Here is a 24,907-nt window from a genome sequence, read left to right as displayed (position 1 = left end):
TCCAGCCCAATCCCTGCCTGGAATATAGGGATGCCTTTGTCGTGGGAAGTACGTGTGTCCATGTGTGAACAGAAGCGGGCAGGAAGAGGAAGTACTACTCCTTTTCTCCTCTTTAAATTAAAAAAAAAAAAAAAAAAAAGTAGAATTAAATATTGCAGCATCAGGATGTGGATGACCCAGAGGATGTTCTAAGATGTCTGTTTCTCAATGGCTTGTTGTCCTTTATGGGTGTTGGGGTTTGTTTGTGAAAAGGTCAGCGAGCATTGACCTTTGCCACTCACATCCACCGCCCACATCCTCCCTGCAGACCGGGATTTGCACCAGCAGCTGTGGCCTGGGATGATCCCACTGAGCCAGGCACTCGGACTCCATTAAGCATCATTTAAATCACTGTTTAACAGAGATCATAGTTCAGAGTGAAGGCACTGAGAACCCTGGATAGTGCAGCACTGAGGATGAAGCAAGGCGAAAAATGATCCTGTTTTTGTCAGCACAGCTGTTACAGTATTTATTAAATAACCAACTCTATACGGCACTTCTGCTGTGTGTCAGAATGGACAACAGGAATGTCAGCGTGGCCAGCAGGAGCAGGGCAGGGATTGTCCCCGTGCTGGGCACTGGTGAGGCCACACCTCGAGTGCTGTGTCCAGTTCTGGGCTCCTTAGGAAGGACATGGAGGGGCTGGAGCGGGTCCACAGAAAGGCAATGGAGCTCAACTACGATGAGGGAGTGTTTAGACTGGAGATAAAGGAGGCTCAGGGATGACCTTACAGCTACAGCTGCCTGGAAGGAGGCTGTAACCTGGATGAGCTCGGTCTCTTCTCCCGGGAAAGCAGCGACAGGATGAGAGGACATAGGCTGTGCCAGGAGCGGTACAGGTTCGACAATAGCAGGAATTTCTTCACAGAAAGGCTGATCAGACATGGAAATGGGCTGCCCAGGGAGGTGGGGGAGTCACCGTCCCTGGAGGTGTTCAAGGAACTGGATGCGGCACTCAGTGCCAGGGGCTGGTTCACACGGCGGTGCTCGGTCACGGGCTGGACTCGATGATCTGAGGTCTTTTCCAACATTTTTGATCCTGTGATTCTATTGACATTCTGGCGGAGCCCGCTCCGCACAGCGTCAACGCCACCGCCGGCTGCCCTGGGTGCAGTGGCCTTGCAGCCCGGAGCAGGGCGGCGGGAAGGGCGAGGAAGGCTGTGAGCGGCACGGCGGAGCTGTGAGCGGCACGGCGGAGCCGCCCCGGGCCCCGCTCCCGGCCCCGCTCCCGCGTCCGCCGTGTCCCGGCAACGGCGCGAGCCTCGGTGTTGCGTCACCCCCGCGCGCCGCCGCCGAGCGCGCGCCTGCGCGGCGCGGGGGAGCGGCCGCGGCGCTGCGGTGCCCGTGGGGCGGCGGCGGCTCCTCCGCGGGACGTGCCGGGGATGCGGTGAGCGGGGCGGGCGGGACCCGCCCCCCGCCGCCCCTCGGCGCCGAGCTCAGGGCCCGGCCCGGGGGAAGCCGGCGGGTGCGGGAAGGGAGGGGCAGGGCCGGGCGGGGGGAGCGGGCGGGGCGGCCGTGACGCAGCCGGGCTGAGCGCGGCCCGTCCCGCGCCCGGCGCTGAGGACCCGCACCGGGGGAGGGCGGGCGGGGCGCGCCGGGGCCGCTCGGGGCTCCTCGCGGGTCTGCGGGTGGCGCGGGGCGTGTCGGGGCTTGAAGGGTGAAGAGCAGGGAACATTTCATAGAGGGACTCATAGGGATGAAAGTCCAGCTCCTGGCCCTGCACAGGACGCCCCAAGAGTCACCCCACTCAAGTGCCTGAGAGCATTGTCCGAACGCTTCTTGAACTCTCTCGAGCTTGGCGCTGTCACCACATCCCTGGGGAGAATGTTGCCGTGCTCGGCCACCCTCGGGGTGAAACTTTTCCAGCTGTGCAGGCACCCTCGCAGGTGTTTTTCCCCAGGCTGTTGGGTGCTGGGGTGTAGTGCTGAGCTGGGCAGGCCCGCGGGAGGCACGGCGCTCCCCCAGGGGCTCGGAGGAGCACACGGCTGGGACATCGGGAGGGATGTCCTGGGAGGTGGCAGCTTGTGCTGTTGACGTGCGTGGCCTGGGCGTGTGCTCACCGAACCTTCCCCGGGGAGCGGGGCAGGAGGCGGCTGCAGCCTTGGGGAAAGAGAAAAGTGGCTGGAGGGGGGGCGTATCTGTGTGGGAACAATTGGTCGCAATTCCAGCTATCAGTCGGAAGCTTTCCGTGGTGAAATTGCATAGGTGTGCTCTGACAGGGGCTCGCTTGGTGTGATGCGTTTTACTCACACGGTGGTGAGATCTCCACAGCTGTGAAATTTGTTCTGTGTGGAGTTAAACTGGAGTGCTGCTTCCTCTGTGATGTCTGTCATCAGGAGTTTGTAATGCAGCCACTGTCAGATTGCTCCGTGTTTGAGTTTAGGTGAATGTTCTGTAGTTCACTTGCTCTCGCACACCTCTGTCTGTAGAAGTCTTAAAAGGGCCTGACACGACTGGTTTGCTTGACAAACAATGAACTCTGCAAAGAGGCATTTCGGGGAAAGTCAGTTGCAGAGGGATCAAGGGGATTAAGTAAATAAATACTCAGAGGGCATGGCATTGAGCAGACTTTTGGGGAAAAAGTTTTGGGTGTGAAGGAGAGATGAAGTAAGTTGGAGTTGGAGACATTTGAGCAAGTTCATCCTAAATTTGAGTGTTGTGCAGATAGGGAGGTTTCTGAATTGGTTTATTCTGACATGGGTTCCTTGGCTTACCAGTTTGAGAATGCTGTGGGAGTTCTTTTGGTCTGCCAATGTAAGTTTGATGTAAGAAAGCTGATTCCTAATGTGATGTCTATGTATAAACAGACATTGATGTGTTTATTTGCAGACATTCTGACATCCCCAAGCACAAATATTTAGAATAAACAAAGATTGTCATAAATTGCCATTGTCATTTTAAGATTTTTTTTCCATTCCATTGGATGTGTTTATATATATATATATGTGTGTGTTGGAGCTGAATCTGTGTGGAAAGTTCTCTTTATTTAATAGAAGTATTGCTGTAAGCAAAATAGTACATTTTAGTAAGATTATAATGCTACATTCCAGACTCTTCGAAGTGTTCTGCATTGTTTCTAATCTGCATTGTTCAGGTTATGTTACTTGTGGAATAGTTACTGTAGGCTTAAAAGAAAGTGAGGGAGTAGCCACTCACAAACACACAAATGTAACTCTCTTGAATATTTTTAGCAGAGACTCTGCAAGCGAATGAGAACTTCTCTCTACAGAACTGAGGTGAAGAACTTCACCATGGGTCAACAGATTTCAAACCACACACAAACTGTAATTAACAAGTTGCCAGAAAAAGTAGCAAAGCATGCCTCTTTGGTTCAAGAAAGTGGTTTCCTAACCTATGAAGAGTTTCTGGGAAGAGTAGCTGAACTTAATGATATGTAAGCCTTACTTCACTTCTTTCTTTTAGTTTTCTTTTTGTTTTGTTTTGTTTTGTTTTACAGAGACCTTGTATGCAATATATTATTGTGTGCTGGCTAAGCCAGAACTGGCCTGATGGTCTTGAAATGTTTCCTTCATTTTTTGTTTTTATAATGGTTGTAATTACACTTCAAAGCCAAAGCCTTTTCTCCTCTTAAAATTCAGTTTTCTCCAGTACTCTTCTTCCAGCAAGTGTTGCTCTCTCTTAAAAGTTGACAAGAGGTGATTTAGCATCATCTTTTTATTAGTGTCACCTGTGTCCCTTATTGTTCCCCCTTACACTTGAAGATGCAATGCTGCTTCCTCTGTGCTTGTCAGTAGGAAGGAGCAGTAGGAGCCAGGTAGGGACAGCAGATGTACATGAGGAGGGTGGCACCAGAGGCAGAACTGTTTGTGCCCATCCCTGCCACCTCTGCAGACATGCAAGGCTGCTCCTCATTAAGGATGAGATGCATTTTACTGTCCCAAACCAGTGACCTAGATAATACCAAACAAAAGGCTGCTTTTTTGTCTGATTTTTCATAGCCTGCCTTTTGTTTGAGCAGTACAATGACAGTAAAAGGAAATGAGCAAAAAAGCAGTGTTGTCATTTTTAGCCTGTATTTATGATATAAAATTAGAGTGATAAAATGAAGGGGAAACACGTACACACTGAATAAGGACTTTGTAATGTTTTCTTGAACTAAATGTGAACTAAATGTTGAACTAAAATGTGAATTTGTATTCAGTGTAGAAATTATCTTGGAGAGGGTCATGCTTCTGTGAATGACCTTGAAGAACACGTAGCTGTCTTCTGGGTAGACACATAAATAGGCTTGGGAGAACATAGCCTGCTGTTTTGCCTGAGACTCCAGGCATGTGTTAGTGTAATTCACTCCAAAATACTGTTATTCAAGTTGTTTCTTTCTTTCCAGTGTTTACTTAAGCCTGAATGCATTCTGATTCTTATGGAATAGACAGTTGTGTCTGTGTTCCATTAAAGAAACAAATCTTGGGTCACCTGGCATGTTCACCTGACTACCTCATTATTAATATTTACTAACAAAAATACACCTCATCAACATATGCTGGTTTTCTTTTTACATACCTGTTGAGGAAATAATGTTTTCAGATTGGAGACAATTAGTGGGATTAGTGTAATAAGCAGTGAGAGTATATATGAATTTAAATATCTATAAACTACACCTGCTTGCTGATGCTGGATCAAAAGACTTGTGCAATATTTTCTGAAGTTTGCTGTGCAATTTAAAGGGAAATGGATTGTGTATTCAGTGACATGCTAAGAAAGTCATTACTCTATACCTTGATGCCCTGGGCAGTATTGCTAAAAATTTGTTTTAAGGATAGAGAGCAAGCAGGTGAACCATAAATAATAAATAATCCCACTTGGCTGAGGTTGCTGATCTTTGCAGGTCCAGCACATGGTGTTAAACTGATGTTGCTTTGTTTCAGTACTGCAAAATTGGCTTCTGGACAAGACAAACATCTGTTATTTGAAGTGCAGCCTGGGTCTGATTCTTCTGCTTTCTGGAAGGTGATCGTTAGGATAATATGTACCAAAGTAAGTGTGAACATTTTAATTTGATGGGCAGTTTGTATGCAACGATTTGAGGGCTGTCAGTTTTTTACTTGTAAAATCCAACACCTGCTCCATGTGTTTTGATACAGATGGGTTATTCCAAGATGCTGTTGGAGATAAATTAAGTCTAAATTCTCAGTTTCTGGATAAAGCATGGCAACGAAAACATTTTTATAACTAAGTTTAAAGGAATGATGCCTTCCAGTGGAGCACTTACAGCCCTTTAGTTTCAAATGCAGGTGATCTGTGAGCTCAAGTAATCCAAATGTACTGCAAACTGTAGATTTTGAAATTAGTAGTAGAAATTAATCAGGTATTCCAGGCATTATTAGTTGAGATAGTGTGCCTGTACATAGTCTGATCCCTTAGAAAACCAATCTAAAGGTTAAATGTTTTATTTTATCACATAAACTTACAAAATTTGCTCTGTCTAATGAGGAAATTTCCCCTTTGTATCCTATCAGGTGAAGTCCTTCAATGATCCTGAATCCCCTTAGCAATTTAACATGTGGTTAAACAAGCCAACCCTCAAGCTCTGTTTGAAACCAACATTTAGCAGTTTTCTGTTTACTTCTAATTTTCATTAAGGCAGCCACCACTGTAGGCAATTTTAACTTCAGCTATCAAATGACTGATTTTCCTGTGCTTCCTTCTCAGTTCAGCCCAGTTTTTTGGGCATTAGATCCCTACTCACACCTGAATCCATTTTTGAGCAGTGGTGGCAATTGCCTTGCCCTGAAATTTTGGTGTGCTGCCTGAGGTGTTCCTCAGGCTGCAGCAGCTGTGGGCAGTCCTGGCTCTTGCTGAGGCAGACTGCAGCTTGTTAATGTGGTGAAGGACACTTAGGAAGAGAACTGCTGCCTTACATGAGAACTGCAGTGCTTTACAAACATTCTGAGCAATGCCAAGTTAAAATCTGATAAGTAATTGTAAACAATTCTTATATCTTAAGATAAATAAAACAAGTGGCATCGTGGAAGCTTCCAGAATCTTGAACTTATATCAGTTCACTCAACTTTATAAAGATATCACCAGTCAAGCAGCAGGAGTTCTTGCACAGAGTGATACTTCTGAAGAAGCTGCTGAGAGTTGGAGGTCTCTGAGTTCGTGTCAGGCCAGCTTGTGGATGGGAAGGTATTTTGTTACACTTCAGCTTTTGACCTAGTTACAGCATAAGCATTTTGGGAGTTGTGCTTCAAGCCTGAACTACAAATACCTGCTGATGAGAACTGCTTGCTCTTGGCAGCTGCAACTTTGTACCATCACAAACACAAATAGACACCTTCCCTTGCACCAAGGGAGCTGCAGTGCACTTGAAATATGGTGTTAGCATACCTTAGCTTCAGAGCAACCTTTTTAGAGATCAATTCTAATATAAACTTAGTATATGTTGAATCTCCTGAATAAGGAAATGGGAGGAAATGGAATCAGCTGCAGCTACAAATCCAGGGGGTTTGACAGTGTTTGTTTAATGGATTTTGTTATTGTTCCACTTAAACTTTCTCTTCCTCTTACATTTTGGCATGTGAAAGTCCCCATCTGTTGCCACTAGAAACCTATCAATTATGGTAATAATTTAACTTGTAAGACTGGAAAAATGTGAACTGTCTCACTCAGTTTGACCTTCTGCTTTGTTAGCCAGAGGAAAAACAAAAGACTGAGGTCAACACCTGCAATAACTTCAGTTCAAACTGAATTTAACAGCAAGAAGCCTGTCACCCTTTCCCTGTGTGGAAGTGTTGCTGTTACCAGTAATTCCTTACTTTTCCTGCATAAGTTCAGGGTTCTAACTCAGTTTGAAGTGAGGTAGAGCTAGGCTTTACAAGAAAAGGTGGTAAATGGTGGAGTTCTCCAGTTCACCAGTTAAGAGCTGGCAGCCAGGTAGTTTAATGAAACAGCCTGAGTGTCACACTTCAGCTGTTGGAGTGAAAAAGGGGTCACCTGTGTTGTTACTCCACAAAGCCCACTGGTTTTTCTAAGTCAGTAGATTGCAGAAGGTATTACTTTCATTTCATTTAATTTCCTGTAAATTGTGAACATGTTTGAGAAAACAGGAAAATTGCTTTCTCAGGGTTATACCAGAACACACATTTTTCTGGAAATGATCTTCTGTTTCAAACAGATAAAACAAACAGCATAGGCCCCAGATACTTAGGCAAAACAGCTTTATGTATTGCTAAAGTCAATAAAGAAAATAAAAGGTTTCCTATGTGAGTTTCTCTTTCAGTTTTCCAGACATGGAGACAGGGGAGATGAGGTCTTGTTTGTAGACATCATAACTTGAGGCAGTATCAGTCACAAATAAAAACATTGTATACTTTGCTAATATGGTGCAGTTTGCTGAACTTAAGTCTTAACCAAGCTTTTTAAGTTACTAAAGAAAATACAGGCTGAAGCATTTTCAAGTATTCTACACCAATGAAATCTTCTGTGTATTTTTCTGTGATAACCACCCATTTGCCTCAGTTCTTCTCACCTTTAGACATTTTTCAGCTCTGCAAAGTTGGCCTTCACTATCTAAAAATAGCAAGTGTTATCTGTTTCATTATTCTTAACTTTTTCCACTTGAATAATACCCCATTTCTCTACAACATCCACTTACTATTTAGAACATGCAAAATATGTCTAAGTGGTTTATGCTTTCTGATAATGAAGAGATAAGCATTTCCTCAGTCTGTCACTCCTTTATTTTACTGTTTCTTCAGGAATTTAGCCATGTGACTAAAGCTGACTTTGCAAAAACTTTATAAATAGGCCTTGTATAATTGCTTGTATAGACACCAGCAAATCTCAAAAATTTAAGTGCTGTTAGAGGTTAGTACTCAGAATTGCATGGGGAGGAAAATGAGAGGGAACAGGTCTAAAAAACACAGTGAACATGCTGTTTTCCTCATTGTATGCAAATGATCATCTGTAAGAAAAGAAAATCTGTAATTTTAAAGTAATTTCTCCAAAAGCAAATAAAAAAGGACCTACTGAAAGATAAAACAAAGGCATCTTGACTACTGTTCAGTAGCTGGCTCTTCTGTACAGTTCAAAAATGAATCTATATTTGACAAGCTGTCTTAGATGCCTAAGCAAAAATGGTCTGGTCAATAGTTGTTAAGGTGGACCGAGTCCTGAAATGCCATTTTTTTTCTAGAATGCTATCTCTGTCCCTCAGGTCAGAACAGGGATTCCCAAATCAGGATTTTTGGAAAACCTAAGCATTTTAGAGCACTTCCTTGGTTGTTTTGGAAGTGAGCTGTGACTACAAAATTGTGAACTTTATATGTCTGCATAGGCCAGTGAAATAGTGCTAAGGATTCTCTGCATCTTTTTGCACTTGAGAAGGCTTGATGGTGCAAGTATTTGGGATACTGCTGTTAAGAGCTTTAGATATTTACTTGGGGAAAAGATATAAAATGTCAACATCTGTCTAGGGTAGTGAGATAATTTTTAAATTTCCCCACCAACAGAAACACCTGGGAGTTTAACTGGAAAAGCTGTGATAATAGTCATCTTGAGAGACATAATCTGAGGAGCAATCATATGGAGCATATTGCAAGCTAAAATCAGCCTTTTCAATCTAATGAGCATTCATGTGGAATGAGTGAACATGCATTCTGGTAGTGATCCTCTTGACATGCATGTTTTTGTCTAGGATATAAACCAGCACACAGAAATCTGGCAAAGTTCATTATGAACTGGTTCAGCCTTAGGTGCAGTGACAGGAAGGCAGGTTCTTCTCCTGCTTTTAGTGTAAACAGTGTTTCTGTTCTTTTGCCCAGTCATGTGATACAAAGCACTTACAACTCCTCACACTTCCTTGTTGATATGAAAAGGGATTTACAGAACCCTTGGCAACACCAAAAGCACCTGACACAAATACTAATACAAAAAATAAATCCACATTCTGGCTTAGTTTAGTTCACTGCTGACATAGGCTGGGATGACATAAGTAGTCCATTCACAGATAAAAAGCACAGGTGTTTCTTTCTGGCCATCATTAATTATTGTAGAAAATGTAGTACCTGTTGTAATTACTGGGGCATAAATATCAAATGTCTGGAAGAAAACAGTGTCTTCTCTTCTGCAGGGTTAAACAGCTGACAGATGAAGAGGAATGTTGCATCTGCATGGATGGGCGTGCTGATTTAATCCTGCCATGTGCTCACAGTTTCTGCCAGAAATGCATTGATAAATGGTAATATAGATGAAAGGATATTAATTATTTTAGAGTATGCATGTTTCAGTTTGGTATGACAGATTGCCATATGGTTGCTATATAATTTAATGTCTGAAGATACTTCCAAGGTAATGTACATATGATACATAATAAGCTTGAGTAAAATCAGACTGAAGCAGAAGGAAAGCAGAAAATTTTGTGAAAAAGAGATATGCGAGTGCTGTTCAGCATTTGGTTTGTAATTTCTCACATCTTTTTATTCTAAAATTGAACGGTTATAATCTTGCTCAGAACTTGAGAAGATGGTATATGCAGATGCTGGCATGTTATGCTTCACAAAATCTCATTTAAGGCTTGTTAAGACTGTGCAAATATGAAGGCAAGTTGGACTGTCTGTTACTTACTTGGGAAATAGCTATCAGAGGGGATTTTTTTTCCATATGTTATGCTTTCACTTCAAATAAATAGCATACAATTTAGTGATTTAAATATATCAGACTCTTCCAGAAAGATATTTCTTCTCAATGGTAACACCTTCAAATTTACATATATAATATGTAGCTTACAATGTTCAGCTTCACAGTAAATTGAACACCTTTGCAGTTTCTGCATCTCTGATACACCAGTTCTTGGAAAAGTGGGACAGAAAAATTCCTTTTTGGAGAAACACAGCTCTTGTCTGACCATGCAAGCCTAAAAAGATCAGAGAAGTATCCTGGCAGTCTGGCATTAGGGGGGACAGACCTGCTCTGTTAATGCAAATAGGTTTACACAACTTGTGCATAAGAATTTGTTTTGTGGCTTTTTAGAAGACTTATCAAGGAAATTACATCTGCAACAAACACCAGGCTTTCACAAGGAAAAAACATAGTAAAAAATGACTGGATCTGGGAATACAGCAAGTCATTTCTCTTTTCTAGGAAAATATTCTAACATCTATCAGCAAGGCAGGGCTTAGTTTAGTGACTGTGCTGAAGAGTGGATTATTTGCTGCTTTGGCTGATGACTCAGCTGAACTCCTCACTAAGTTCCAGTTACACCATGCTTTTTTTGGTCTGTAATTTTTAAGGTTGATCTCCTCTTAATTTAGGCATAACAGAGGCTCCCAGCTCAACTGTAAGTGTTTGGGACCCCTGAGATGGTAGAGGGGGTTGGGACTCTGAGGAACCAGTTCTAAACTTATTTGGGCTGCATGACCCAGGAAAAGGCTCCTTCTCTTTCTCTAGGAAGCCCATGGCTTCTAAGGATCTCAGCTGAATTCCTGAAGATAGGAAGAATTCATTTAGACAGTGAATTTCCATTTAAACTTTTTGGCCAGGTAGCCAGATGCATCCTGTCTGACCTGAGCAAATGATTAGGAGGAATGTGATTCCAAATTTTCACTCAAAGAATGGAGCTCCCTTCCGAAGTCTTCCTCACAAAGAGAGAAGTTTTTAAACGAAATAGATGGGTGACCTAATCCAATTAATGTGATCATTCTTGAAGTTCTCACTTGCTTGGTTTTTGTTTGGGTTTGGTTTGTCTGTTTGGGGGCTCTTTTGGCTTTTTCTGGCCAGCAAGAGACCATCAGTGAAAACCAGTCCTTTCTGTGCCTTCCTAACAGGAGTGACCGCCACAGAAACTGTCCTGTGTGCCGCCGGCAGGTGACGGGGGCAGGAGATTCCTGGGTGGTGTCAGAGGCCCCTACAGAAGATGACATTGCCACTTACATCCTTAACATGGTGGATGAGGCAGGGCAGCCCCACAGACCCTGACCCTGCCCACCAGGCTCATCACGGCACAACCACTTGAAGCTTTTGTTTTACCTCTCCTCACCGTTCTTCCACAGTCTGTCCTTTCCCTCTCCTTGGATGCTGTGAGTCTGCGCTGCTCTCCTAAAGCACAGGCTATCTGAGCAAGGCTCTGAGTGTGCAGTTGTCATTATTAAACTATTCTTTCAGCAAACTCTTCCATCATTAACACCGTTTACTTTAACAACAGTGTTTGGTATTAATTAACAGTTCAGCTACTCGATGAAGCAACTTGTAACAGCACAACTACAGCTGCAAACTGCTGTTTGAGCATCACAGTGTACTGCTGCAGAGATGAACCATGGCAGATGGTTTGACCTCACAGTTCCTACCCTTAAAAACAGTCCCTTGTTCACAGCTAATCTGGATAAAGATGATGAGTTAGCACTAGTTGTTATTAATTTGAAATTTTACTCTTGAAACTTGAAGATGTCCCACTGCCTGTTCTTCAGTAGGAAGTTAATGCTGCTCTTAGTGTTTACAGATGCTTAATCTGATTTGTTACGACTTTTAGTATTAATTATTTTAAATCTGTTTCTGAGAGTGTAGGCAGGTCTGTAAATGTACTTGTGCACTTCCCTTATTCTTCTAACAAGACTTATCTCTTAGTATATTTTTTAAAATAGGATATTTAGCATAGTCTTATTAGCTTGGAAATGTTAAACAGTTTTGTACACAATCCTAAAAGCAGTAAATCAGCTTGTCAGTAGCTTTTGATAAAGAACAAGTAAAATTATTTCTAAACATTGGGCACATATGAAGATAATGCCTTTATTTGAATTAGCACTTAAATGTGTAATTTAGTCTGATGCTGTGGTTTTATTTGCTCTTCTTGAGTTTTTGAAGTGATGAGATCAGAGTTAAAAGGTATGGGAAGTGATAAACTAAGTAAGGGTGCTCTACTTTCTATCTACAAGTGCAATATGCTTTTATGTAGCAGAGGGAAACTTCTTTAACAGTAATGTGGCTTGGAGTGAGATGTGCATGTGACAGCTTGGAAAAGGGATATTACAACTGGAGTGCAGCAATATTTTATGTCTAGCAGAATAAAGTCTTCAAAGAGCTGAGTTTAGACAGTCTAAAACTGTTAGTATTTGGGAAACCCATCTTAAGCCTCTTGTGCATAAATAGTGTTATGGAAATTAATTGCTACTGTAGAGAATTAATTTATAAATATATATATATATATAAAAACAAATAGTACTTTTTGCACTCAGTAACCTCAAATTGAAACATTCAAGTGTAGCATTTGAGAGAGTGTCAGCATAAAGCTTGCTTGCTGTGAGACTCCATTTCTCTTTACCATACCTGTTAAAATTCCATGATGCCATAAGGCTTAAGTCCTTTTGTCACAGACAGGTTCTGAACTAAAAGGCATGTGCACATGTAGATATGCACATTAAGGTTTTTTTTTTTCTTAATTGGCTACAAAATAACTTAATTACATCACTTTGTTGAAGAATGTGCATAGCATCCATTTGAGCTTGGCTTGTGTGACACCATTGTCAAATTTATCATAGGTTTTAAGACAGAGAAGCAACATACCCTTCATGTGTCTGTCATCTGAGAGCCAGTATGGCTTAGTGTGTAACTCTGTATTTAGCTGTGGAAATATCCTTTTAGGAGTGTATATAGATGAGAACTCTTTTTTTTTTTTTTTTAACTCCTCTCCTTTCTTAAGCCATTGATAGCAATGAGATATTTTTGAGTAAATGTATAGAGTGTTTGGTTGCATAAAGGCAGTTATTGTTTGGGCTGGAAATTGTTATTGGGCCAGGATTTCCCACTAAAACATATGCAAATATTCCTAATCATGCACCAGTTTGGTTTCTTTTTGCTTTTTGAGCTTGCATTAGTCCATGTTCAAAACTTTCAAATAACCTTTGAATTTTTAAAACTTTTTATATCACTGGAACAGAAAGAACATCTAAATGAGAGCTTCAAGCTAACTTTATTTTTCAAGTACAAGAACTATACTTCTGAACTGAGATTTTATAAGTTGACTTTCTGCTGAGAACTTACATGAACTTCTTAAAATGTAATTTTATAATGGTGCAAACAGGTTGTTAATTGCAGAATAATGACAATTACAATATAAGCTAATGCAAAAATTATTTAAATAGTGAAAAAGTAAACTTTGTATTCTGTACAGCTTTTTTTAAATTAAGTTGCTGTAATTCACACTGCTGTGATATAGATACTGTAATGTGTGCCTTGTAAAATATATGTACTGTATGTTATATGGAGAAATAGATACTTTAACACTGAAAAACTAGTAATTTGGTACTGGTTGGTATTACTTAGTCTGAAGTGCAGCATTTAGCAAACAATTTTGGAAAAGGAATCCATTGGAATCCATTGGCATGGACATGGCAATGAGTTCCAGAAGCTAGACCTTGAAAATGTGAATTACTGCAAATAGCTGTTGGTGGGGGGCATTAGAACAAATTAATTTTCTTGTGTTAAGTCAACATTTCTTACAGGTTTAATGTGAAATTGTAACTTTAACATTAGAGATGGTTTTAATAGCTAAGAACATTCCACATATTAAACTTTGTGTATGAATTGTGCAATAAAGTTACTTTGGAAGAAATGTCAGATTTCTTTTAAGCTTAAGGAATCTCTTGCTTTAGTACCACAGAAGTCTGAAAACTGAGTTTTGTTCCAAATACAGTTGCATTGTACAGGTGGTGTGGTTGAAATTGTGGTACTGTGAGTCAGAGCTCTCTTAGACTTTAAAGGGTGGTATCAACAAGGTACCTCAATGCAGCTCTGCAAAAAAAGAAAACAAACCTGGCTCTGATTTGACCTCTTCTAGGTACACACATTAAATTAAAACATCTTGCAGATAGGAAAAATTAACTCTGATTTTTATAGGACAATATTAAGGAGCAGGCTTGTTCAGGGAAAGGATTTCTATTTTCAGAGAAGTGTGATAAACTTTTTCCCCAAGTTTTTTCATTATGTTTATGATGGTATTTTAAAGTTTAAGAATGCTAAGGTCTGGAATATTGTTTCTTAATTTTTCCTTGATTTAAGAATTGAAATATGTGATTAATGTAGTAATTCTTTCCTCTGTCTAGTTACTTGGTTTATCTGTCTGGATCTTTCGAAGCCAAGGCAGAAATGTGAAAGGAATTCATTAACAGATCAGGAATTAGAATGGATAAAATGACCAGTTGACAGGCACAGCAAGGAGGTAGGTGTACCAGAGCAATTAGCAAACCTTTATATTTACTAGATTTCAATGCAGGCACCATATCAATGTGATGGGCATGGTTCTTTTTTTCATGGGAAATGGTATATTTACCTTCCTTGTCTTTCCTTTAAAGGAAATTCTGTACATAATTAGAAGGGTGCTCTAATCCATACTCTTTCCAGTTCTGGAAATCAGGGCAACCACTGAGATCTCTGTTACAGGTTTGAACTGAGCTGTTCAATCCCACCCCTGTAGAGCTGTATGTGCCAAATGCATTATTTTTGGAAGGAACATATTGGCTCTGGTTCTTTGTGCTTTGCATCCAGCTAGATCCAGGAAGAACAGCCCCCTCAGGAAGACCTAAGGATGTTTGGTATAAGTAGAAGATATTTAAGTATAACATCTTGACTTACCTCACTAACCCATCAAAATTCAAACAGTAAACACTGGGTCTGGGGTTTGTAGGCCTAATATTAAAAGGCATTACCAGTTTTGTGAACTGGATAGAACTTGGACAGCATGTGTTCACTGGAATGAAGAATACAATCCAATAGGTGATTAAATGAGCACTCTTCTTTGGTTCAAATTGCTAATTAAAAATGCTAGGTGTTTTCACAAAGTAAGCCTAAAGTATGTGGAAACCTGCACCTCTGGAATTTGTAAGTGTAAGCAGGTAAGAGTTTGCTACAACAATCTGTGCTTCCATGTTGATGTGGTTCTGACCCATTTTAACAGATCTTCAAAAACTACTTTTTATGTGAGACAGTCCCTGTCAGTCATGGTAAATGATTAATGAAATAGTGGTGATGGTGTCTCACTGTTATACAGACTGTCTCAATATTATACAGACTGTGCTGTTTAACAGTGGTCTTGAGTGCTTTGAGAGGCTTGAGGGAGAAATGCACATTTCTCAATTACAGATGAACCTGTACTCCTGTGCTTCACCAGTGCTGCTCATGTACAGAAATAAAGTTTGTGTACTGAAAGAGATGATGTTTTAATCTTCATCTAAAAATCCTGAGTCCCTTTCTTACTGAAGTGTTTTGTGTTATGCTTTTCCTCAAAAGTCATGGTGACTGTAGCAGGATATGTGTGTTGAGACTGTTTATTTAAATCTGTCACTCCTTGGCTTCTTAGTTGGGTTTTGTCAGATAAAACTGTTGTGTGTGCTCACGAAATCCCAGTACACCTTGAACTGCTCTGCCCTGAGGGTCAGGGCTGCATTCCTGCTCCCAGGCTGGATGTCTTGGCTCTCAGCTCAATATCCACATGAGGCTCCAGGGTCAGCAGGAGCTGCTGCATGCCCTGCTCTGACACCCAGCTGGGATGAGCAGGGTGGGCACCAAGGGACAGTGGGGGCAGCAATGCAATTTACACCAGGTCTGAATGGTTGGTTTGCATTAACACTGAATTGTTTTAAGCCAGATAAGCCTTTAGCCCCTTCTCCTAAACAGTCTCACTGTCTTCTCTATCTCCACTGGGGTTTTTTTCTGTTTTCATGCTTTATTTAGATTTAGTCAGTTTAATTGCACATGGTTTTAGTTCTCCTTAAATGTGGAGACTGGGAGGACCTACAACTATTTTGAGAGATATACACACAAAATCCATAACCATATTCTTTTACAATTCATTCATTAGTGTAATGTTTAATGCTTCCACAAGAGGCAAAAGACAAACATCATGTAACCCAGGCACAGAAAGAAAAAGCAGTTTTTACAGACACCTTTTCAGACTTGTATTTTAACTAGGCAAAGAGAACAGAAATGTTTAGTTGCACGTAAAGAACAATGATATGAGACCATAAGGTGGCTCTGAGCTGTGAAAAAAATATGTATTCTCCAGCAACAGAGCAAATGCCTTAAGTTTGCTAAAGTAGCAACATAAAAGATTTGTTCAGGTAGATAGGTTGTAAACATCAAATAACCATTTCAGGTTGAAAGTATAAAATGCTTTTGAACCAACAGATTTAAGGAATAACATTTGAGCCTCTCTCCTATTGAAGTAAAAAGAAAATAGATATTCTCTCCTGCAGCACTGTTTACCCAGTTGCCACCTGCAGTGATGTTCTTCCACCCCCTGAGTCAAACCAGCTGTGTCCTGACCAGGTTTGACCTCAGTGCAGCTGGGGGGATCAGCCACTGCTCTGTCCTGCCCTGGTGTCTGTGTGTACAGCAGTGGCTTGTGCTGGATCTGTCTTTTCATTCCAGCCACAGCCTGAGCCCACAAGGTTACTCTGAAGAGCCTCACATTAGCACAGAAGTACAACTTTAAAAAAAGAACACAAAGGCAAAGCATCAGAACTGAACTTGGGATTCAGGAACATTTGCCCAATTAAAGGATGACCAGGAGAAATGCAGTGGAAGCTTGAAAGGATGTCTGTTTATATTTCCCCAAATATAATTCTATAAGCCCAATTTCCCCTTAAAAGAGCACACAGGAAAGCACAGAAAACAATTTGTGGTCATGACCACTTATGTGTTACTGTGGTTATTGTCAGAATCCCAATTACTGTCCATTCACTGAATATGCAAATCAACTTTTTTTTTTTCAGTAACAGCTACAGACCTATTAGAACCTGAGGTAAGAAAAGCAGAAAAGGTATTAAATACATACACAAATTTGGTGTAATTTTAAGGAAACTAAAAAAGACATGTAAGTGACAACAAAAGCAGTACTAACAGCAATCTTCAGGTGAAACAACCCAAGTAAAACGACATTTATCAGATGGAAATACTTGAAATTCTTTGTACTAACCACGTTGCTTATTTAGCCTGGATGCAGATGTTTATCCCAAATAACGTTATGTTGGTAACAGTTTATTAGGAAGTTATAAAAACAAGATAAAAACATCACTTGCATTTGATGCAGCTGAACAGCTTAAACCACCTTCTCAGACTTCATCCTGAACAGATGGCACCAATCCTGAGACTGCATTCTATGAGCTGCTAAAGTTCCTGACAGTGAGGCCAACAGGGCTGCTGACTGAAACTTGGGACTCGTGCAGCTGGGCAGCATAACATGGTTTCACATGATTTTTAGGGGTACAAGGAATACAAAACCTGGCACATTGCAGACTTCAGGCTGGGGCACTGAAGAGCTGAAGTCAAACTCCCACTACCTGTCTGAATCCCTGGTTTTGGATGAAAAACCTCTGCAATCATGGCAGCTCCCTCTGCATGACACTGGCTAAGTGTGATGGTGAGCAGATGGCCAGAACTCTCCTCATGTGCCTTGGCCTCCTTCAGAGCAGCTTTAAGTCCAGGCTGCTTCCTGACATCTCTAGGTTTTTCCTCTTTCTCTGTGGGTTCTTGCAAGGCTGCAGAGCTATAGGAGGTGACAAGGAATTCCTCCTTCCCCTATTTTAGTGCCATTTCCTTGCAATCCTCATTCAGGACAACAAAACATTAAAAAGGTGTCCTTGTAGATATCTCTTGGAACTACCACAGCCTGAGGAGAGAGTCTTCAATGCCTCTATACATTTATGCCATCAGTGGGTCCTTTGGTACTGGTGGTGTCACCACTGCCACTTTTGGCTGCATTTCCAAGGGCAAGTGAGACCCAAAGAGCTCTTGAGAGAAAGGCTGTAGGTGCCCAAGCTCCAGGAGAAGGGCCTGGCCTAGGAAATACAAGTGGCCCAAGACATCTGGCTGAGCACAACATGCAGGGTTCAAAGTCAGGTGAACCTTGATGGGCCAGTATCACTTATTGGCTTTGCATGCATTAATGCTGAATACCTGTTTGAAGAAACTCAGTGTCCCCATGCAGGGTATTAGGGAGCCGGGGGTCTAACCCTGGGCTCAGATCCTGCCTCAGGGACTGCAGGCCTTTCAACTGAGTTCTCTGCTGGACTCATAAGCATCCACACCCTCTGCTGCCCTGGCCTCGAGTCTTTCTTGGTGTAAAATTGTGTGTAGCTTTTACAATACATAGGTGCCATCATGTATTACCTTTAATCCTTTCTGAAGGAGTAGTACTGCACCATAAAAATGGTGAAATAGAAACAAGATTGAAAGTGATAAATACTCCAGTAGCTGTATTGTACTAAACACTTCCTCATAAATAAATAGTTTAACATAACATAACATGATTTGGAATGACAGATTTCAAGTGGGCTGGCTTCTGTATAAATAGACAGCTTGACTTCCCATTCAGCTGTAGTCGACTAAAATACAGACTAAAACAAATGTGTAAAAATACATCAGAAGTAGGACCAGAACCAGGTCTGGCATTTCTACCTCTGATTCATAAGAACACTTCCCTTTTTCAAGTAAAAAATTTCTCTTTACATGCAACCAGAATTATCTGCATAAATTTCTAAGATAATTTGAATGGGCATATCCACATATTCCCATTACAAAGCAATAAAAAAAGTGTTCTCAACTTTCAAGGCAAAATTTTCATGATATAATTAGACTCATTACAATGCATAATAGTGATTTTGACAGCATGTTTTTCACTTGCTAGATTAAAAAGCATTCATCTGCTGTTCTTCACTGACATCCTACATAACAACAGGAATTAATTAGTCATTGAACAAGATTACCCAATGTTATTTTTTCTTGTTTTCCAATATAACTGCTGAAACATTGAGTTAAAAACTGTCTCAGAATGAAAGGGTAGCCTCAAAATTCTGCACCCATAGAAACTGCTAAGGAATAAAGGGTTAAACTTTAAAAGTGTTAAAAGCCATGACTGGTACTGAGATTTGCAGGACCAAACCAGGTGGGTGTGTGCTGTCAGCATCTGAGGGATCCTCAGGTGCACAGCACAGCTGCACTACAGATATTCTCTCTGGTTTCCCAAGCTACACTGCAGGGCACAGTTAAGACAGTATGAAACAAATAGTACATGATTCTGAGTTTGCATTTAATATTTACAGCAATCTTAAAAAGCCTAATGTTCATAGAAACTGAAATCTTTGCAACGAGAATAATGCAGTAACAAGTGACGGCAAACGCTGTTACCTTCCACAGATACTCTGTCTCTGTACTGTTCAGTTATGTCTCTGCAGCATCAAAGACAGATGATTTGAGGTTAATTAGCATCTCATCCTGCTGAATAGGAACTTGTTCTGGTTCCTCTGAGTTTGTAACTACTTGGACAGAGTCGAAATATCTTCTGTTCTCATGGCATCAGCCAGGAAGCTGAGTTCATTGCACAGAGTCTCGTACCTGAAGGCCATCCGGATCTGGGCAACATTTGTCTTTCGAATGTCATTTCCCTCAGGCCCTTCCTTGCAATAATTCACCCCTAAGAATTTCTGCTTTTCCTGTGAATGGGATTGAAAGTCAAAAGGAAGAAGTCAGTTCAACTGCTTTGACTTATTGCAGAAAGAAGTGTTAGTTGAATGAGTCCAGTACAAGTGAAAAGAGCAGTTTCAACCAGCTGGTCGTTGACTCTTCCTCAGTCTTAACCCGTTTAGGAGATTTTAAGGCCAAAGTTTATCCACATAATCACTCAAAAGTGCACTCAGTCTGGCTTGCTAAAACCCTCTGTGTTAGTGTTCGGCCTTCACTGCCACATCTTGCATGTGAGAGGGCAAAAAGAGGCTCTTTTTACATCTCTTTTGCTGGTTAAATGTCACACAAGAGGAAAATGAGTAGTTGTCACCGGGAAATATTGGAAGAAACAACATAACATACTCATGAAGCCCCTTCAAATACCAGTCCTTCAAAGAAATGTTCAAAAGTGACATAGAAGAGAGAATGCTCTAAAGTAAGTCCTAGAGAAAGCCTTGGCTGTACAGAATTTTAAGGCCAAAAGGGATTTTAATCTAAACTGACTGCCTATCTAAACCAGAATATTTTCTGTAGTACTCTTTATTAAGCAAAACATGTCTTGCTTATGACAGGCAGTTGTTTTTACTTAATTCTAAGACATGATGTAGAAAATCACTGGCAGAAGGATATCACCCAAATAACTAGAAGTTTGTAACTGGAAGGACAACTGAATATAAACAGGCATCTGGTCTCTCTACATATTTTGAGAATTCCAAAACAAAGCTAATGGGGAAAAGTAATGTTAATACTTTACTGGTAATGCAAGACTGCATAGCAGATAGTTTGTGACTATTTCTGGAATGTGCACAAATACATCACTAAGCAGCTGCTATTCAGTGCTCAGACTATTGACTTCTGGGTTCCTACCTGCCCTAATATTCACAGCAGAGTTTTTCCAGCCATGCTTACCTTGTCTGACAATCCACTCTGTAGAACGCTGTTTCTTGCTATTTCACACAGGTCACACGTGCTTAGTTTCCACACCTGAGCTGCAATGGCATATTCTTCCATGAGAGCTTCCTGCAGCACCAAAATACATTTGATATTAAATTATATGTAAATAAGATATAAATGGGGATACGTACTCATTACTAATTAAGGATTTTACACATGCTCTTTAGACAGCTGTGAAAAATTGGAAGTTTGAAACTTTAAAATCACAACTACTATGAAAAGAATTGTTCATTTCAAATTTCCCAAGGACTACTGGTTAATAATTAATAGGCACTGGGTATCCAGTTAGCTTAGCCTAAGAAATTGCAGCCTGCATTCCAGATCCTTGGAGGCAATTGTTTGGCAATTCCAAAGGAGCCCCCAGGGTACACAAACACCCTGGAGCAGCCAGTTGTGAAGCCAGAGTGATTTTGCACATGGACAGGTACAGGGCAATTTCTGGCTGTGGCCCTCCCACGCCAGGCAGGCGGGTGTGGCCCCAGGGGCTGTCCCAGCCCAGGACCTTACACATTCCAGGACTGCAGCCCTGCCCCAGGCAGCAGCAGCTCCGGGCCAGCAGGGCTGGGCTCGTCCTGGGACACGGAGCTGAGCCACAGATGTGTGCCCACACCTCTGGGCACAGCCTGGCTCAAATCACTGCCTGCCACAAACAGGGGCATCACAGCCAGTGACCAGGCACTCCTGTCCTGCCAGGCCACCCAAGGACAGGAATCTGGTTCAGCTCACTGAGCAAGCAGCTCATATGTCATCTTGAGATTCCACATCGTGTTTTTGTAATGTACTTCCCCAGACTTATTAGAGTAAGGAAACTGGACTTTCCTGGCACTCTAGAGGATTGTTTATGAAGGCTCAAACCTCCCTTCAGCCTCATCCTTCATTTTATACTTCAACAGCCAACACTGGAGAGGCAAGAGTACAAAAGAAACATAATTAGGAAATCAGACATTTCCTTCTGAAGCCTAACAGTGAGTAGTAGACAGAGAATGAGGAGGGAGAATGAATGAAGTGACTGAAAGACATGACACTATGTCCTAAGCAATGAAATAAAACAGCTTTCAGGTCATTCTGGACACGTGTGGTGCTGTTGCCAAATTCAAAGCTGGTGCTTTTTGCAATTCCTACCTTTGTGTAATGAAACTGCATGGGGTCATCTGTGGAGAGGGAGACGTGCAGCCCCTTATGGAGAAATTCCCGTAGCGGATTTTTGGAGTACTCCAGGAATAGGCTGTTGTTACTAAGGGGGGACATAGCAATGGGTATTTGTGCAAGGTAATACAGATACTGGAGGACAGGACTCTGAAAAACAAAACACAGCATTTAGTGGTACTATGGGATCATGTAAAAGGAAAGGATTTGCCTTGGATAAAATGGAAACAGCACTACAGGGGGAAGACTAAGATCAAAAAAATTAGGTTGACATTGAACCATGACTTCTCCAGGAAATACTTAAAAGTCTGAATTTTACATCTTACTAATCTTTACCAAAATAATTAATGTTCTTAAATATAGGTGTAGCTGCATACCTTCCCATGGGCAATAACTGCTAAGCAATTTTTTATTTCCAAATTTACAGTCCAATAGATAAATTTTAGGAGCAAAAGAAGTTTTAATTTAGGAGAAGTCACGTGTTGCTACTGTACATAATACAAATAATCTGTGATCACGTCATCTTTATTACTGCTTTGCCTTAGCCAACCTATGAACCTAACAAAGTGCCTTTATTACTGTTGCTATTATTAGTACCTGCTATGCTGTCTTATCAGGCCATGCAGGAGGGAGGGAAGAGGAGAACACACTGGTCACACACTGCTTTAGTGCTGTATGTGTGGCTCTAATTTTAGGAATGTCTATTTGTGAGCATAGTATCGGACATGATTTTAGGTACATTTTTTCTTTATTCTTGATTATGTTAAAAAATACAAAGAATTTTCCAGCATTAACCAGAAAAAAAAAAAAAAACACTTATAAGGCAACTCCTGAAAAATTACAGTAAACTCAGTACAAGTCTGCCACCCACTGACGAATTATTTTAATTACGAAACAGTGCCCTGAGGATGGGTTGAGTGATGGTTTTCATTAACTAATGTGCCAGGAATTATTACATTTGTTCTGTCATAAAACATTTGTTCTGTCTAAAATATTGTTGTGTCAAACAGCTGTGTTGAACTTCTTGTTCAAAATAATCAAATCCTTTAAGAACTTCTGAACAAACTCTGAAGTACAGAAATGCCAATCAGACAAAATTACTTTTGTCCCCATAGAGAAAAAATGAGAGCTTTCCTTAAGTTCTTCTGGGACTAAACCAGGAGTAGTAGCAAGTCTAACGTTTCAAGCTTTGTTCATGTAATTTTAATTCTGCTTGGAGTAACCAAAAATGGGAGCTGCTAAGTCTTTGACACTATCTGAACAGTCAATCTTCCTTCTCTGTTGAGCTTATTTATTTCACTGAATCATTAAATGGTTTGGTTTGTAAAGGACCTTAGAGGTCATAGGGTTCTAACCCCAGCAATGGGCAGGGACACCTTCCACTATCCCATGTAGCTCAAAGCCCCATCCAGCCTGGCCTTGAACACTTCCAGAGTTGGGGCATCCACAGCTTCTCTGGGTAACCTGTGCCAGGGCCTCACCACCCTCACAGGAAAGAATTTCTTCCCAATATCTAACCTAAACCTACCCTCTTCCAACAAAGTCTCTCTCCAGCTGTCTTGTAACCCCCATTTTGCTACTAGAAGGTCTCCCTGGAGCCTTCACTTTCCCAAGCTGCACAACCCCAATGCTCTCAGCCTTTCCTCACAGGAGAGGTGCTGCAGGCCTCTGAGCATCTTCTCTGAGCTTCCTCTGGACTCCCTCCAACAGGTCCACGTGTTCTGGTGTTGGGGGGGGTCTGGGTGGAGTTTCTGACCAAACCGAAGAGTTTTTGTGCCTTGCTATGAAAGTGAATTAATGAGAATTGTCAATTTGGTGCCCTCTGTTTGAACCAGTGATGGATGTCTGAGCAGACAGTGATTAGTTTAGGAGCAACCAAGCAATACCTTTTTCAGGAGCAGTCCATGAGAGATGTTGTCTGCTGTGAGAAAGGCAGAAACAAGGTGTGTGATAGACCCAGCTTCTCCACAGTGAGGTCGAAACAGGAAAGTGCACATGCCTCTTTCCCTGAAGAGATTAAAAGCAAGTTCCACTTAAAAGAAAGCACCATTCTTTATCTATTTGGTATATAACTGCTGGTAATATGTGAAATTAAAAACAAGAAATTTAAGTTACACATTCTCATACAGTTTGATGTGGCATCTTCCCACTACCTGTAGTGGGCTGCTCAAAAGGACAGCTCCCTCCACCCAAGCCCCTTCCACCACCAGACATATTTGTGTCTTTCCTTCCCCAGTTACAACTCTTTTAGCTATTTTCTACCCACTGGGTGAAGAGCTACTGAAAGGATTTCAGTGGAGTGAACTGAAAGATGGAAAATTTGGTAAACCCATGCAACCTGTGGCTGCAAAATTCCTGGTTCAAAATGAGGGAAGAAGGGGAAGCACATTGCCAAGAGTTAGGTAACAGTACTTAGTGTAATCAGAGCCTGCCATCTCACCAGATTAAGTGTAGCATAAAACCACACCCTCAGAAGCAGAGATGATCTAGGAATGTTAGGAATGTTAGTTATTACACCAGACTTCCACTGTAATTTCTAGAATTATGTTATTACCTACAATTAAAAGTGACGTTGGGTTCAAAGTTTTAATGGACCCTGTTATTCAGTGCAGACAAATGTCCCAAAAGTATTTGGAGTACTGTCTAAAACATTATTTCAACAAGGAGTGCTACAATATAAGGCAATTCTGAGGTGGAAGTTAGTATCATTTTTCCTGATGTGAGGATGTAATCCATCCTCACTAATATTACCAAAAATATAAAACAGTCTTGTCAGGGCTGTGTTGACTCAAGCACTCAGATTAACAGGGTGAGCACTTAGTGACTCATTGGTGAATTCTGTCAGTATCTCAGCTGTAAAGAGTATTTAATGACTATCTGGGGGCATTTTAATACAGTAGTCAAAATGATCTTGAGGTAAAAAAGAAATGCATTAGTTCTTGCAGAATCTGTCTTTGGAACAGAAAAGACATGTAGACTACAGAGAATGTAAAGGAAGTCAGGAGGAAGGGATGACTTAGCTATCTGCTGTAGTGTGTCCTTCCCATTCCATAATTAAAGCTAACAACTACAGCTGATTGTTGCACATACAAGGTAATTTAAGGTGGGTGTTTGCATTATGAGTTTTGATCAAATAGGATGATAAAGAAATGCTTGACGTAGCAGTGGGAGAGAAGAAATAACATATAACATTTTGAATGCTAACTGAGATAAAACTGTGAAATGACAAATCTGTGCACCTTGTATAAAAAAGTCCCAAAACGTTTTCTAAATAACTAAAATAACCTAAATAACTAAATTAAATGAAGCAAATCCTTTC

At 41.2% G+C, this 24,907-nt stretch overlaps 2 protein-coding genes across 6 annotated transcripts in view; one reads left to right on the top strand and one right to left on the bottom strand.

Annotated features, from left to right (window-relative positions):
- Positions 1 to 1,308: 1,308 nt before the first annotated feature.
- On the top strand, positions 1,309 to 13,606 carry RNF141 (ring finger protein 141). 4 transcript variants are annotated; one of them, XM_079307765.1, is made up of 6 exons: positions 1,309 to 1,426; positions 3,231 to 3,433; positions 4,926 to 5,034; positions 6,005 to 6,186; positions 9,131 to 9,238; positions 10,824 to 13,606. In XM_079307765.1, exons 2-6 carry the CDS (start codon positions 3,249 to 3,251, stop codon positions 10,972 to 10,974), a joined length of 735 nt encoding a protein of 244 aa, XP_079163891.1. In that variant the 5' UTR covers positions 1,309 to 1,426; positions 3,231 to 3,248; the 3' UTR covers positions 10,975 to 13,606. The 4 variants fall into 4 exon arrangements, with proteins under 4 accessions (XP_079163891.1, XP_079163892.1, XP_079163893.1 ...); XM_079307766.1 differs by having other exon boundaries at positions 1,312 to 1,426; positions 3,234 to 3,433; XM_079307767.1 differs by having other exon boundaries at positions 1,404 to 1,504.
- A 2,233-nt stretch (positions 13,607 to 15,839) lies between these two features.
- Positions 15,840 to 24,907, bottom strand: part of AMPD3 (adenosine monophosphate deaminase 3) — a 32,704-nt gene continuing 23,636 nt past the window's right edge. For both annotated transcript variants that reach the window (XM_079307582.1, XM_079307583.1), the window contains exons 12-15: positions 23,475 to 23,595; positions 21,565 to 21,738; positions 20,398 to 20,508; positions 15,840 to 19,478 (exon numbers count right to left, since the gene is read on the bottom strand). In XM_079307582.1, coding sequence (XP_079163708.1) covers positions 19,302 to 19,478; positions 20,398 to 20,508; positions 21,565 to 21,738; positions 23,475 to 23,595 — 583 coding nt within the window. In that variant the 3' untranslated portion in view covers positions 15,840 to 19,301. The remainder of the gene's footprint in view (positions 19,479 to 20,397; positions 20,509 to 21,564; positions 21,739 to 23,474; positions 23,596 to 24,907) is intronic.

The sequence above is a fragment of the Erithacus rubecula genome, assembly GCF_903797595.1.
Source record: "Erithacus rubecula genome assembly, chromosome: 6".
Taxonomy (NCBI): domain Eukaryota; kingdom Metazoa; phylum Chordata; class Aves; order Passeriformes; family Muscicapidae; genus Erithacus; species Erithacus rubecula.
Note: the sequence above shows the minus strand (reverse complement) of the source record. Positions and strands in the feature narration are given on the sequence as shown.

What these genes read in the sequence shown, in the direction of transcription:
- RNF141 (XM_079307764.1), top strand. Translation starts at nt 2,764, where the DNA reads ATGCTGTGGGAGTTCTTTTGGTCTGCCAAT. An exon ending in AGTTCTTTTGGTCTGCCAAT is followed by an intron (nt 2,794 to 3,230) that starts GTAAGTTTGATG and finishes GAATATTTTTAG; the next exon opens with CAGAGACTCTGCAAGCGAAT. An exon ending in GTAGCTGAACTTAATGATAT is followed by an intron (nt 3,434 to 4,925) that starts GTAAGCCTTACT and finishes GCTTTGTTTCAG; the next exon opens with TACTGCAAAATTGGCTTCTG.